The 16,258-nt window shown below is 36.1% G+C and overlaps 2 protein-coding genes across 2 annotated transcripts; one reads left to right on the forward strand and one right to left on the reverse strand.

Annotated features, from left to right (window-relative positions):
* Positions 1 to 1,813: 1,813 nt before the first annotated feature.
* On the forward strand, positions 1,814 to 2,071 carry M406DRAFT_249977 (uncharacterized protein; the record flags this gene model as incomplete). Its single annotated transcript, XM_040916659.1, has 1 exon — positions 1,814 to 2,071. A coding segment is annotated over one exon (258 nt), but the record flags the coding sequence as incomplete, so codon positions are not given.
* A 12,676-nt stretch (positions 2,072 to 14,747) lies between these two features.
* M406DRAFT_249362 (uncharacterized protein) lies at positions 14,748 to 15,008 on the reverse strand (the record flags this gene model as incomplete). Its single annotated transcript, XM_040916606.1, has 1 exon — positions 14,748 to 15,008. A coding segment is annotated over one exon (261 nt), but the record flags the coding sequence as incomplete, so codon positions are not given.
* Positions 15,009 to 16,258: the final 1,250 nt, after the last annotated feature.

Below are 16,258 nucleotides of genomic sequence, written 5' to 3' on the forward strand. Positions count from 1 at the left end.
ATTGCTCGATATGTAATGAGCACTGCAGCAATCCGAAGATTCCTAAGTACACGAAGGGTTTATGCTAACAAGAGCAGTATCGAAGTATTAAGTCCTTGAATACGGAACCGTATAAGTTCTAATAAGCGATGCAAGTATTCACTGCTTTTGAAGCTACTCAGTATATGTTATAACCCATCCAACATGCAGGTCACGAAACAAGTCACGAATAACAAGGATCAGGTGTCATGACTCAACGTCGGACAACCAACAAAGATTACGTAACCCAGGGTTAGGGTTACGGGCTGTAACTAATCAGAAAGAGACCGGAGCAGTTAACGATCGGTCCTCACAGTTCAGGCAGTGAACCGCAACAATCAGCCACCGATTCTTACAGTCCATACTGAAGAAATGAGTATATAAGAACACATTCATTACCATTAGATAGATTCAGTACATAGCTCTTCAGTTATCAATCTAAGTATTTAATCTTATACACTAAGTAGCTCCAAAAGCAGTAAATACTTGCAACGCTTATTAAGACTTGTATGATTCCGTATTCAAGAACTTAATACTTTAATACCGCTCTTGTTAGCATAAACCCCTTTGTATACTTTGGAATCTTCGGATTGCTGCAGTATTCATTACATTTTAATAACTCTTGTTTGAGAATGGTTCAGTGTTATCCTCTTGAGCAATACGGAATATGATAGCTTCTTCAGAAACTCCTTCGTTCTTGCACGCTTCTATTCAGGAAGAACTAATCAACCAGGTATACCAGCTTACCCAGCGTATCCAGAACCTGCGCGAACAACAGCAGGCTCAGAGCGCTACCATCGCTAACTAACAAGCTCAGCTAGCCCAACACGCTTAGCAGGCGCAGTCCACCTCTGCAGCTACTAATGATGCTGGAAAGGCGTACAAGATGAACAAGCCTGCTATGTATAATAGCAACCAGAAAACGCTGCATGGATTCCTTATTTACTGCAAAGCGTATTTCTTGTATCATATAATTCAGTTTATTATAGAATCTGAGAAAATTATTCTTACAGAAACTCATTTCGAAAAGAATGCTTTTATCTAGTACAAGCCTTCTCTGCACAACCACTTGGAGCATCAGAACAACTCCAACGCATATATCCAGAATACTAAGAACATATTCGATTCCTTTGAAAGCTTTGAGAAAGCTCTTAAGGAAATCTTTAGCAATCTTAATGAAGAATGCATCATAGCTTAACAACTCATAAACCTCAAACAAACCAAATCAGCTTCTACTTACACAATCAGATTCAAGCAACTCTTAGCAAAACTCTTATAGAAAGATAAAAATCTTATAGAATACTACTACAAGGAACTCAAGAATGATATTAAGAACGAAATCTTCAAACAGGATTAGCTAGAGAACTTTGCAACATTCTCCAACCAAGCAATTCGCATTAATAATCATCTGTACGAACAACGAGTGGAGAAATCCAAGAAAGAAGAAAGCTAAACTTGGAGATTTCCAGCTAATATAAGCAAGAAACTCCAATACAAAAATAGCAGTTAATAGAGCAGTACAGCTCAGAGCGGTACTATGCATGCTGATCCTATAGAGCTCAATGCTGCTAACAGGCAGTATAGCAAAAGGAATAGCATTACTTGCTATAACTGCAACAAACAAGAATATATAGCATGCAATTGCTATTAGCTCTAAAAGAACAAATAGCAATTAGCTCAGGAAGAATAACAGATGAATATCGCTCAGCAACAGGAATTTAATTAACTGAGCAAGAACATTCCCTTGGAGCAAGTATCGAACTCTATTGATTACAGAAATCTCAGCTGAATATTCTGCTATAATAATAACTGCTTAACACACCTCTCAAGTAAGAAAGGCTCAGGATGGTTTCCTCAGAAGCCTAGACGTTGCAGGCAGATAGCGATAGCAGGGCGAGGATATACGCTCAGCATCACGAGCAGCGACTCGGACTGCTCTAGCATCACAGAACAGAGCATTCAGGTATTGGAGGAAGGACTTAGCAACAATACCTTTCGGCATTCTTCATCACTTATGCCAAGCACTACAACCAGGGATGTGAATAAGGGATAATACCCCTTTGATTACTAGTACGAATACCTAAGCAATACCGAAAAAGCCTCTCAGGCAACAGAAGAATCAAGCCAGAACGGACAACCTAGCAGCCCGCCGAAGTTTCCTGTAAACAACATACTCAACAAGCTTAAAGGAAGGTTTCCCTTCAGCATTGAGTAGAACAAGAAAACAACATAGATTGAATATCTCATCTATGGAATAGAGCTAGAGAAGCTCTTCACCTATATCCCCTTGCAAAATGTTAAAGCATAACAAGATAAGAACTCTCAGATCAATCCACTTTACAACCTACACTACGAGCTGGCATAAATCTCCTGCACCTATTATAGCTGCTGAATGCACTTCTCGGAGAAGATGCAACACGAATAGTTTTCCGTCAGAGAATCAGAACAAATCCTTCAGGCTGTTAAGGAACAGGAACTCCGCTTTAGGGAAGTTCTCAACAGGCAGCACTACAATGCATATATCGGGCTACTAGATAACTGTTCCAAGCAATGTATGAATAAGAAAATAGAATGATAGCAATGCAGAATAATGCTCTGCATAATTTATATTAATAATAAGATTTGCAACTAGTATTAATAGAAGAAAGATTAGAAATAACGACGATATGAGCAAAAGCAAGCTAAGAAGCTTGCTTAAGAAGCAGCAAAGCAAGCTCAAAGAAAGAACAAGCAGCTCTCAACAACTCCAAAAGAACAGGATTGCTTGTAAAGAAACTGCAGATAATCAGACTAGAACAGTTTCTATATGAAGCTTTTAAAGCAAGCTACGCTCATATCAAGTTCAACATATACATTCAAGAATACAAGTACAGCATACTATTAAACAGTAGCGCTCAGAGAAACTTCATATCCTCATACATCATCAATCAGATATAACTACAATGGAAATGGAAAAAATGCTCATACACTCTCAGCATTATGAAAAAACAATCTGTTGCATACAACTAAGAAGTAATCAATAAGAAGACTAATTATCTATCTATCTTGATTCAAGAATGCATAATCAGAGCTTCCTTTAATATCATGGATATAGCATAGCATGAGCTGATTATAGAATTTCTATAGCTCAAGAAGTATAATCCTCGAATCGATTGAACTACTAGCTAGATCTCATGAGAACAAGCTGTACCCAGAGAGATAGTTGCAATCAACAATGCAGGATCGAAGCTAGTGATTGAAGAATACTCAGGAAAAGAAGCTTCATATAACTTTATACATACTTTCAAACCAGCAGGGCTAGCAATTCAAGGAAAAGAACCTAGTAACAAGCGAACCCAAATAGTGCTAGAGCGCTAATAGGTTAGTAAAACAACGGAAGCAAGGCCCTCAGCAAGTTGGTTCGCTCCGGAGCAACAAGGAAAAGCTTCAGAATATGAATTGTGAATCTACACAGGAAAAACCTCGAAACCAGGCCCTCGAGCGCTCAGTCCGGCTCAGAGCGAACGCTCAAAGCCCTCGAAAACGCCATCAGAAAAGAAGCACGCTCAGCAGTACCTACTATTCCTTCAGATAGCAGAAACAGCACAGGGATCAGAACCAACACTCGCGAACATACTACGAGAATATCACAAATTCAAGAAACTATTCCAAGAAGAATTGAATACAGAATTACTAAAACACAGCTCATACAATCACGAGATTCTACTATAAGAAGGAAAACAGCCCAAATTCTTCCCCATCTATAGACTAAACAAGGCATGCTTAGAAGCGCTCAGGAAGTATCTCGATAAGAATCTCAAAAAGAGATATATACGATTATTGCAATCATTAGCAGAATATCTCATTCTATTTATATCCAAGAAGAATAGCAAGCTCAGGCTATGTATCAACTACAGATAACTCAATAACATTACAATTAAGAACCAATACTCATTGCTAATCATCAAGGAACTATAAGATAAATTGCAAGAAGTATAGTAGTTTATAGTCTTGAATCTAAAAGAAGCTTACAATCTGATTAGAGTAAAGAAAGAAGAAGAATAGAAAACTGCTTTCAGAATATACTATGAATATTACAAATATTTGATTATGCTTTTTAATCTAATGAATATCTTAGCTTTATTTCAAGAAATAATCAATTACGTTCTATACAAATATCTGAATCAGTTTATCATTGCATATTTCAATAACATTCTTATTTACTCTTAAATACTGAAAGAATATAAGGAATATGTAGAAACAGTATTGCAAATACTTCAGAATGCAAAACTTCTTATAAAACCTGCAAAGAATTACTTTTATATACAAAGAATTAACTATCTCGGATTTACAATCAAATCAGAATATATCAAGCTATAGGAAAATAAGGTAAAAGCTATTAGGAATTGGCTAATTCTTAAGAGTATTAGGAATATTAGATCTTTTCTTAGATATATTAACTTCTATAAGCAGTTCATTAAGAACTACAGCTAAATCGCACATTCTCTTACAAATCTTATCAAAAAGAATTAATTCTTTGAATAGATCTCTAAAGCACAAGAAGCTTTCAACGAGATTATCAAATACATTATCTTAGAGCTAATTCTGTATAAAGCAGATCCCTATAAATCTTTTGAAATCAAGATCAATATATCAGAATATGCACTCGGAGAATAACTTGATTAGCAAGACAATCAAGAGCGCCTAAGAATTATAAGCAACTTCTCGAAGAAGTTAAACAGCTCAGAAATCAACTACAGAATCCCTGATCAGAAGCTTATAGCAATAATAAAAGCTTTCGAGAAATAGCAATACTACTTCATTAGCGCACAGCACTCAATTACAGTTTACTCGGATTATAAGAATCTAACTACATTTATAACAACTAAAGTTTTGAATAAGCAACAAATCAGATAAGCAGAATTCCTCTTACAGTTTGATTTCAAAGTTGTACATTGCAAAGGCTCAGAGAATAGATGAGCAGATGCTCTTAGCAGGAGATCGGACTATCGAAGCACAGATTCCTTGGATATACAGAACATCTTTGCTCAAGATGAGTCAGGAAATCTCGTTAATATACATAGAGAGCTGAATGCTGCCTTCAGAATCGAACTCTCAGGAAAGGATTCAGAATTAATAACTCCAGATGAATAAGACAATTATATCAAGAAGATGCACAGTGCATCAGCGTATGAATATCAGAAAGTTAGAGCAATCTACAAATGCATCAAAAAATACTAAAATTCATCAAGCTTTAGAAAGAGAATTGAGAATATTCTATAACAATGCAACAATTGCAAGAAGAATAAGGCAGAAAGATATAAGCTTTATAGATTACTGCACTCCTTACTAGTATCTACAATTATTTAGCAATTCATTAATCTAAACTTCATTACTAAGCTATTTCTCTTATAAGAACTCTTAACTAAAGTGCAATATAATAGCATTCTAGTAATAGTTTGCAAACTAAGCAAGTATACTTACTTTCTCTTTTATAAGGAAAGCAGTATAGCAAAAGAACTTGCATATATATTTCTCAGAACAATTATTGCTAATTATAGCATATCAGAAGAAGTAATTTCTAATAGAAACAGGAAGTTCAATTCAAAGTTTTGAACTTTACTCATAAAATAGCTTAGAATACATTATAGAATATTTACAGCATTCTACTTACAAATAGATAAATAAATGAAAAGAATAAATTAAGTTATTAAATAATATCTTCAATATTATATTAATCAGAAATAGAATAACTGAATTAATCTATTGCTTCTTATATAGTTTGCTTATAATAGCGCAGATATAAATATAATAAAGAAATCATTATTCTTTATATTCTACAAATATAATCTAATAGCTTATTATAAAATATTGCTAGAAGCAAATGCAGAAGCTGCAAACAAAAGAATTAAAAAGATTAAGAAAGTTTAGAAAGAACTCCGATCAGAGCTACAATTCATTCAGAAATGAATAATGCAGTATGCAAACTCCAAAAGAATTAAGAAACCAATTCTACAGAAAGGAAATAAAGTTTATCTACTTCGGAAAAACATCAAAACAATCAGATCCAGCAACAAACTCAATCACAAAAAGTTAGAACTATTCAAAATCTTGCAACAGATTTCTCTGGTTAACTACGAATTAGCATTATCTTATGGGATGAGGATATACTCAGTTTTCCATATCTTATTGCTGGAATTAGCAGCATAGGAAATATCAGCGGACAACACAGCAGAAGTAGAAAATAACGAATCAGAGTATGAGGTAAAGAAGATCCTCAAGCATAAAGGCATAGACAGTACAAGGGAATACCTCATCAAATGAAAGGGTTACTCAGCAAGCGAAAATTCATAGGAACCGCGGGAAAACGTTAAGAACGCTCAGGAAAAGGTAGCTGAATACTGGAAAAAGAAGGAACCCAGCACTTAGGATAATCGCTCCGCCCCGAACTGAAGCTCAGGGGCTCCAGAAACCTCGCTCTCCGGAAAATCCTTCAGCTCAGAACGAGCTTCTCGAGCGCTAGAACGACCTCCACCACCCTCAACATCACTCACATCGCCTAAAAAGGAATAATCTAACATACTATCAGAAGACCAGAAGAGTTCTCCCGAAGCCAAAACAGAGAATCTCTCAGGAAGGGAACCAACAGAGACACGAGCCTGCTGCTCCTTCGCCAGCTCCTCTGCCTCCACACAATCCAGCTCCTCGATCGTGTTCAGACCACAATGCACTGCACGTGCCATTTTCTCAGCTCACAGCTTGCGCTGTTTCCGCAGCCGACGCACCTTGGCCGTGGCGCGCTCCAGCTCCTCCTCTGCGTTGTCAAGAGCAGCTTCAGCAGCGGAATGCTGAGCCACAATCTTTCCCACCTGCAACAGCGACAATCCGTGCATATCACAATTCCCACGCTTGTGCTTGATGCACTCCGTACAGCGTGACGAATCCTCCTCAGAAGCAAGGCAGCGAGCCTTGCAACCCTTGCAGAAAGAATACATCAGCATTTCGATACAACGAGAAAGAGCAATAAGCTAGAGGGAGGTAGACTGTTCCGTCTTTTTGTAGCGAGCTTTATCGATTCTGCTCATTATTCGAATTAGAAAAGCAAGATTATGCACGAAAGGTTTGCTAGAATACTTACAAAAGATCATTGGGAACAACAACTGATAGAAGGGAGATGATATTATAACTCATCCAACATGCAAGTTATGAAACAAGTTACGAATAATAAAGATCAGATGTCATAACTCAACGTCGGACAACCAACAAAGATTACGTAACCCAGAGTTAGGATTACAGGCTGTAACCAATCAGGAAGAGACTGGAGCAGTCGACAATCGGTTCTCACGATCCAGGCAGTGAACCGCAACAATCAGCCACCAACTCTTACGGTTTATACTGAAGAAATGGGTATATAAGAACACGTTCATTACCATTAGATAGATTCAGTACATAGCTCTTCAGTTGTCAATCTAAGTATTCGGTCTTATACACTGAGTAGCCCCAAAGGCAGTGAATACTTGCAATGCTTATTGAGACTTGTACGGTTCCGTATTCAAGGACTTGACACTTTGACACCGCTCTTGTTAGCATAAACCCCTTTGTATACTTTGGAATCTTCGGATTGCTGCAGTGCTCATTACAGTATATAAGACTGAATACTTAGATTAACAACTGAAAAGCTATATACTGAATCTATCTAATGGTAATGAATATATTCTTATATATTCAGCTTTTCAGTATAGCTCATCTTAGCTTATTACTAATCCAGATAATCCGAGCTTATTGAATTATCTAATGATCTAGTAATTCATTCCTATTATAACTCTAATCCTGAATTATATAATTAATATTTAGTTAGAACGTTAGATTCTTAACATCTAATTCTTATTATTCGTAATCTATTTCATAATCTGTATGTTGAATGAGTTATAACATCATCTCCCTTCTATTAGTCGTTATTCTCAATGATCTTTTGTAAGTATTCTAGCAAGTTTTCCGTATACATAATCTTGCCTTCCTAATTGAGATGTTGAATAGAATCAACAAATCTCGTATTTCCAAGTCTCGTTCTTGAAAGACCGAGGAATGTGAAAGTCTTCTTTTTGCTATTCTTCAAAATTCCTTTATTATACTGTTGTGGTGGCCAGGGTGGTAGTCCGTGGGACGTGGAGTACAGTGGGTCAAGGGTCCTCATACATATAAAGGATACCACCTACTTTTCAAATTCTTTAGCTATAAGCAACAATGAAGCATCCTTTCTCTTCTTTTCAATTTTGAACCCTTTGGACAGGTCTAAGACAGATTTTTCACCCTGTTCTTGCGCCCGTGTGGCCTTAGTTTGCTGTCCTCATCTGTACAGGCACGCTTGGATTGCACGAGCCCTTGCCCATTGCTTCGGCAGCTGTTTGTCCCTTTTTCTTTCGAGGGCGACTGCGCCCTAGTTCTGGTTCAATACTTTCCTATTCATTCTATAAGAGTTGGAATATTCCTTTCTATCAGATTTCTTCTCTCGATTCTTCTCATTGCGCTGAATGTGTTCGATTCAATCGTTCCTAATGTAATATACAGAGCGTTAGTTCTTCGGAGCTGCGCAAGATCGCTATCCAGTACTAAGAGCTGGAGGATGAGTTGCAGGCTGCTAAGAAGAAGGTTCTTCGGCTGCGCAAGCAGAAAAGAATGTGGTTTGAAAAGATGATACGCGCTATCCGCTGCAGCATTGACAATATGAAGAAGCTGGATTGCATCGAGGCTGAGGAGGCCGAAGAGGAATGTTATTGTGCTGTTATTGCTATGCAGAAAGCTGTGTTTGAGAAGTCAGCTGTGGCTGCTGAAGATTCTTTCTTTGAGAGATTTGACTGGAATTCTGTAGATATAAGGAATTCAGTAGTAGATTAGTCGGGTTTCCTGGAGAGTAAGGTTTCTAAGGCTCCTGGGTCTCGGTTCAGAGCGGAGCGATCATTCTAGATACTAATTTCTTTTCTTTTCCAATACTCAGCTATTCTCTTCTGAGTATTTTTAATGTTTTTCTGTAGTTCCCATGAATTTTCGCTTGCTAAGTAATTTTTCCACTTGATGAGATATTCCCTCATGCTATCTGTGCTTCTATGCTTAAGGATTCTTTCTACTTCATACTCTGGTTCGTTATTTTCTACTTCTGCTGTATTGTCCGCTGATATTTCCTATGCTGCTAGTTCCAGCAGTAAGATGTAGAAAACCGGATATATTCTTATTCTATGAGATAATGCTAGCTTATAGTTAACTAGGGAAATCTGTTGCAAGATTTTGAATGATTCTAATTTCTTGTAATCAAGTTTATTGCTAGATTTAGTTATTTTGATATTTTTTCGGAATAGATAGATCTTATTTCCTTTTTGTAGAATTGGTTTCTCAATCCTTTTGAAGTTTGCATACTGCATTATTCATTCTTGAACGAATTATAATTCTAATTGAAATTCCTTCTAAACTTTCTTAATTCTTTTAATCCTTTTATCTGCAGCTTCTGCATCTGCTCTCAGCAGTGCCTTATAATAAGCTATTGGATTATATCTATAGAATACGAAGAATAGTAACTTCTTTATTATACTCATATCTGCGCTATTATAAGCGAACTGTACAAGAGGTAACAGATTAATCCAATTATTCTATTCCTAATTAATATAGTATTAAAGATATTATTCAACAATCTAATTCATTCTTTCTATCTATTCATTTATTTATAAATGAAATACTATGAATATTTTATAGTATATTCCGAGCTATTTTATAAGCAAAGTTTAAAACTTTAAGTTGAACTTTCTATTTCTATCAGAAATTACTTCTTCTAGCATAATATAATTAGCAATAATCGTTCTAAGGAATGCATATACAAGTTCTTCTGCTATACTACTTTCCTTATAAGAGAGAAAGTAAGCATACTTGCTCAGTTTGCAAATCACTACTAGAATATTATTATATTGCATCTTAGTTAAGAGTTCTCATAGGAAAGATAGCTTAGTAATGAAGTCTAGATTAATAAATTGCTAAATGATTATAGATACTAGTAAGAAGTGCAATAGTTTATAAAGCTTATATTTCTTTGCTTTATTCTTTTTGCAGCTGTTGTATTATTATAGAATGCTCTCAATTCTGTTTCTGAAGCTTAGTAGATTCCAGTATCTTCTAATGCATTTGTAGATTGCTCTGATTCTCTGGTATTCATGCGCTGATATATTATATATATTCTTAATATAATTGTTTTGTTTATTTGAAGTTATCGATTCTGAATTCTTTTCCGAGAGTTTGATTCTAAGAATAATATTCAGCTCTTTATATACATTAACAAGATTTTCTAATTTATCTTGGGCAAAGATGTTCTGTATATCTGAGGAATCTGTATTTCGATAATCTGATCTTCTACTAAGAGCATCTGCTTGTTCGTTCTCCAAGCTTTTGTAATGCATGATTCTGAAATCGAATTATAAGAGAAATTCTGCTTATCTAATTTGTTGCTTGTTCAAAATCTTGGTTATTATAAATATAGTTAGATTCTTGTAATCCGAGTGAACTGTAATTGAATGCTATGCGCTAATGAGGTAGTATTGCTATTCCTCAAAAGCTTTCACTATCGCTATGAGTTTCTGATTAGGAATTTCATAGTTAATTTCTGAGCTATTCAACTTTTTTGAAAAGTTGCTTATAATCCTTAAATATTCTTGATTATTGTCAGGGTAAAAAGGGCACACAAGTGAGGTGAAGGGGTGTGAGCTGCTCCCAAGCTGCTCTGTTGATGCTTCCATTCAAAGGGACTACTGAATCTATCTCCCTCCTTCTCTTTTTCGCTGCTGGATCTGTTATTCCCCTTTCCCTTATATATATAATTAGCCTGGACTAGATGGGATAACAATGGCTTGATAGCTATGCAGCATCGTATGAGAGCGCTACTTCGGAGCGAAGCTCTTGCAGCAGCTCTAAATTGCTACCAGAGATTGCAAGGGCTACCTATTTTCTTTGTATGCATACAAGCTCTGATAGAATCCTTTTTCTTCCAGATTCCTATTCCCAGGAACTATGTATCCGAGCTGCTCTTGCACGGATCTACAGATCTCTTCATACTTATTAATAGTTCTCTCATCAGTTGGTTCTTGTTATTGAGATGCCTCGCTCTAGAAAGCTAAGTTTCCCTTCGCTGATAAGTTATATAATATTATGAAGATTGCTTTAGCGCTAGTGCAGCGCAGGTGCAGTGTTGTTACGAAGACTGTACAGCTTGGCGCAATTGTTTATGCTACTGCAATCTCGGAATAGCTTCTAGAGCTAAATAATAGGGTTGCCTGAGATGCATGCGCTAGTGGGGCACTATTGTTTCTTATTTCGCTTTCATGCCTGAATCCTCCTCTCTTTCTGTTTTCTCTTTTCTCAGCTATTATAGCAGCAGCAGCAGCAGCAATAATAACAACAATAGCAGCAACAGCATAATATGTATATCCCTATTCTCTAAAGCATCATATAAAAGCTAATTCATTACAGATATCTTCTTTTATTGCTATTAATGCATCTGGGAAAGCTGCATCAGCTTCTAAGATCTCTGAGAATCAGACTGCTTCTGAAGCCTCGGAGGCTAGCAATGCCTCCTCCAGCGCTGTTGATGCGGTGCCCCCTCCTCGCCACCCTCTGCCCTCGAGCGCCCCCGCTGCTCCCGCATCCTCTCCCTCTCATAGCTGCTGCAGCGGTTGGTATAGTGGCTGCAAGGCTCCTGCTAGCAAGAAGCGCAAGAAGGCCTCTCTCTCGCCCTCGCCCTCTCTCTCGCCTCCCCTCGAGTCTCTCGAAACTCCTGCTCCGAAGGCCCCGCCTCCTGTTACTCCCACAGCTTCCGTAAGTACTTATATATATCATGTATACAGCGCCGCGCTGATATTACTAAGCTATTAAGAGGAAGAAGATCCCCAAGAAACTGAGTGCGATGCATCCCCCTGCTAGCTGATACCAGGAGTGCATACATTGCTGCATTCAGAAGCCTAAGATCTGATGCTGGGATTAATCAGATGCGCTAGTTTCCTTGCTTTACAAATTCTCATATTGATTCATTATAAGCTTCAATACTTATTGTTTTCAGTATGCTCGCAGCAACCACTTCTGCTAGCTTATAAGTAGTATTATCTCTGCTTTCTCTTGTTTTTCATGCTGCTTACAAGCTACTATAGCTTCCTTATAAGGCGGATTTAGCTCTGAATAATGCTTGCTTCTTTGATCGAGAGCTGACTGATGAGAATTTGCAGGATGTTCTCTAGCTGATGCGCTCTGTAAGCGCTGCTCCTGCGCCAGTAATCAGCGCATCTCCTGCTTCTGTTATGAGCGGGGAGTTGATATTGCTGCTTTAGCGCAGTATCAGCGCTCTGAAGATGCTAGCTGAAGCAGCTTGCAAGCTTTCTGAAGCAGCTTTCGAAGAGAGAGAATAATCTCTTTAAAAACTCTGAATAGGTAAGTATGCTTTTATAGTATGGGAAATAACTAGCACTGATTGCTACAATGCAGGAATATTGCTAACTTCTCGGATAGATAAGCTATATAAGGATTTTTAGTTTTCCAATTAAAAATCAAACAGCTTCTGCGCTATATTATTACCGCTTTAATTATGCTTTGTATTCTTTAATCAATAATCCATTATCAATAAATGCCTGTAGTTTCTATAAATTCTTATTGCTGCTATATTCCTTCTAATGTATAAGAAATTAGTAGTTTCTAGATAGCTCTCAGTATGCTAGAATAGCTTCTACCTTTCAATGCACTTCTTCCTCGAGATTGATATTAGGATGCATCTCAAGCTCTTCTTTATCTTGTTTATTGAAGTTCTTCAGAGCTACAATTGAAAAGATATTATAGATCTTATATTTCGCTAGCAATTCAAGCTTGTATGCTAATTCATACACTCCTACAATCTCCAGTACTCAAAAAGAGCTAAGATATTTATTTGCTAGTTTATTATTAATATTTTTTTAGCATAAATGCTTAGCTAAGATAAGAATAAGATTGCTAAAAGAAAATCTTTTATTAATATAGCATTTATTATACTATCTGATATATGCTTATCTTGCATAATTGAAGCTTTTCTAAGCTTTCTTATAAGCTTTAGTAAGATCTTCGAGCTACTCTAAGATCTTAGAAATATAGCTTAAGCGCTGCATATTAATATCTATTAGTTTTATTAGTTGGAATTTATAAAGCAATATAGCAGATGATAATTCTGTTCTGCTATAGTCTATGCTATTATATACTGCTTGTACAAGAAATAAGCGCTACATCCAATCTGCTTGAGAAAGGCTGTAATAAGTATGGAGGTATTGTTCGAGATTCTAGTTCTGCTGCTTAGTCTATTTATCTATTTGGGAGTGAAATGCAGTACTTAGGCGCTGCTTGGTTTCTAGATAGAAGCAGAAGTTAGTTTAGAAGTAGCTTGTAAAGAAGCTTTCTCTATCTAATATAATGCTTTCAGGAATGCTATAGAACTGATATATATATTATAGCATAATATCTACTAAGCTGCTGCTTATAAGCTATATTATTATTAGAATATATAGAGTATATTTCAAGTATTTATTAATGATTATCAGAATAGTATTGTAAGCTTTATTATAGAAACTGATAAATCTGAGCAGATTAGTAATAAAGTCTATTAATATCTTAGCTTATAAGCAAGTTGCTAGTAATAAGAAACTAAGCAGGCTATATAAGCATTGTTTCCTCGTTTTTATTTGCTAGTATACTATATACATATTAATATGCTTCTTCATATTCTTAGCTAATGCATTCTAATAATAATAATGAGAAATCATTTTAATAAACTTAGCTATACTGAGATAGCTAGCTATTGAATTATTATAATATGCTTTCAAAAGCTTCTTGCGAGTTAATGAATAGTTTAGCACAAATATACATTCTCTGAAATATAGCAAGCTCTTAATAACTTGCTATAGCTCTATATCAGCTGTAGAGCTGCATATTCGCCTCTTGCACCAAGCTTCCATCTGAATAAAAACATCTTCTTATTGCAGTTATAGCAGATATGCTCTCATTAGCTCTGCAAGCTGCTCCAGCATTATTGCTATGCTTTGCTCTACTGCTAGATATAGAAAAGTGATCAGTTTGCAATTCGATATCCAAGCAACATTAGTTGCTAAGCAGATATTCCGCTTTAACTTTGCGCTTTCGCTCGAATAGCAAAGAGCGTACTCTTGAAAATAGGAGATATTCAGATCTGCTATCTGCTTAAACTCTGCGCTCTTGCTCAAATAGCGAAGAGCGCATACTCGAAAACAGAAGATATTCAGATCTGCTGCTTGCTCTACTCTTACTCTTCGAATATAATCAATATAAGGTTCTTTCTGATTCTTTAGATTCTTCATTATAATGAAATTGCTAAGGCTTTGTAGCTTCTGCTCAGCTTTCTCTTCTCCCTAATAATTTAGCTGCTTAGATAACTCATTAGCTGGGTTAAACTTGCTGGGATAGTACTGGATAATGAGATTATATATACTGAAATCGTTTAGCTAGTGCAACTAGCAAGCAGATAGCTTCTATTTAGTCTTCTAATACTGCAAGTTGAGATAATCTATAAGAATGAATATAAGCTTAAGCAGATATAATAAATAATGCTGCTAGTTTGATATAGCGTTTACAATAGCTAATAGCTCGATATTCTCTATACTATACTGTATTTCTATTGAAAAGAGCTTCTTTGAATAAAAGATAATTGAATGCTAGCAGCTTTGAAATAGCTAAGCTAGCACAGCTCTTATAGCGAAAGCAGAAGCATTCGTTTCAACTCTTGTTAATAATGCAGCATTATAATAGCATAGCAATGAAGCTATTATAAAGAGTATGATTAGAGTTTTGAAAGCTACTCGAATGCAGTTCGAGAGCATAATTATGCCTATGCTGCTGCTTTGCAAAAGATTGATTAATAATATAGCAATCTTGGAGTAGTTCTGTATAAATCGATAGTAGAATTTAGTAAATTTAAGAAATATCTGAATATTGCAAATAGTATATAGAAGCAGCTATTGTATAATAGCTATAATATGCTTCTTATTCATACTGATTTCTTCTGAGAATACTATAAAGCTTAGGAATTCTATCTGTTATATATTGAACTTGCATTTTCTCAGGTTAAGATATAGCTTTTATTGCTATAGCTGCTTCAAAACTTCTTAAATATAGCTTATATGCTGCTTAGCATTATTACTGTAGATTAGGATATTATTCAGATAAACGATACAGATTATATTTACTAAGTCTGCTAGCGCTTTGTTGATATATGCTTGAAATATAGCTGAAGCATTAGTAAGACTAAAGAGCAGAATATAGTATTCGAAATAGCTATATTTCGTATAAAAGGTAATCTTCTACTCGTTTCCTTTATGAATTCAGAGCTGATAGTATGCATTCTTAAGATTAAGCTTAGTATAGATTTGTATATAGCTCAGTTAATCGAGAATCTCAGCAATTAAAGGCAACGGAGTGCAGTTCTTGCATATAATTCAATTCAGCGCTCTATAATTCATGCAGAAGCGCAGCTTGCTTCCTTTCTTTAGTACGAATAGTATAGGTGCGCTAGCAGAGCTGATCAAGGATTGAATTCATTCCTTAGCTAGCATTTCTTCCAAATATTTCTTAAGCACTTCTAGTTCAGCTGCAGAGAGAGCATACAAGAGCCTTCAGAGCAGTCTTGCTTCCTCTTCAAGCTTGATGCAATGATTAATATCAGTATAGAATGCAAGCAACTTTAATGCTTCCTTCATGCATAGATTGATAAAGTTGCAATACTTAGAAAGCAGATGCAGCTCTAGCACTGCATCTTCTAGCTCAGCCTCGAGAGATAGATTTGATAAGCTTGGATAGTAATATGCTGCAAAAGCAACTCTTGCTCTCTCAAGCCCTTTCGCTATAATGCAGAGCTGAATCTGGAAGCGCTGAAGGAGAAATCTTCATTGCTTCATATCCTATCATATTACTGAGTTAATAATCTCAAGCTATAAGAACTCCAGAATCAAGCTAAGCTAGCTAATATCTGCTATTATAAAGCAATAGCGCTACTTTCTAAATGTTTCTAAGCTATTTATAATCTTTATATTAATAGAGCAGCTGCTGTATATAATAATAGCTTTCTAATTAATTGAGATGAGCTTGAAGTATGCTTTAAAAGATTAGTTCTGCGCCAGAGCTTCGGCTAAGCAGCGATCAATCAGGTTCTCCTCTGCTCCCGAGTTAACTAATTTATATATATGCT

The sequence above is a fragment of the Cryphonectria parasitica genome, assembly GCF_011745365.1.
Source record: "Cryphonectria parasitica EP155 unplaced genomic scaffold M406scaffold_2, whole genome shotgun sequence".
In the NCBI taxonomy this organism is placed as follows: domain Eukaryota; kingdom Fungi; phylum Ascomycota; class Sordariomycetes; order Diaporthales; family Cryphonectriaceae; genus Cryphonectria; species Cryphonectria parasitica.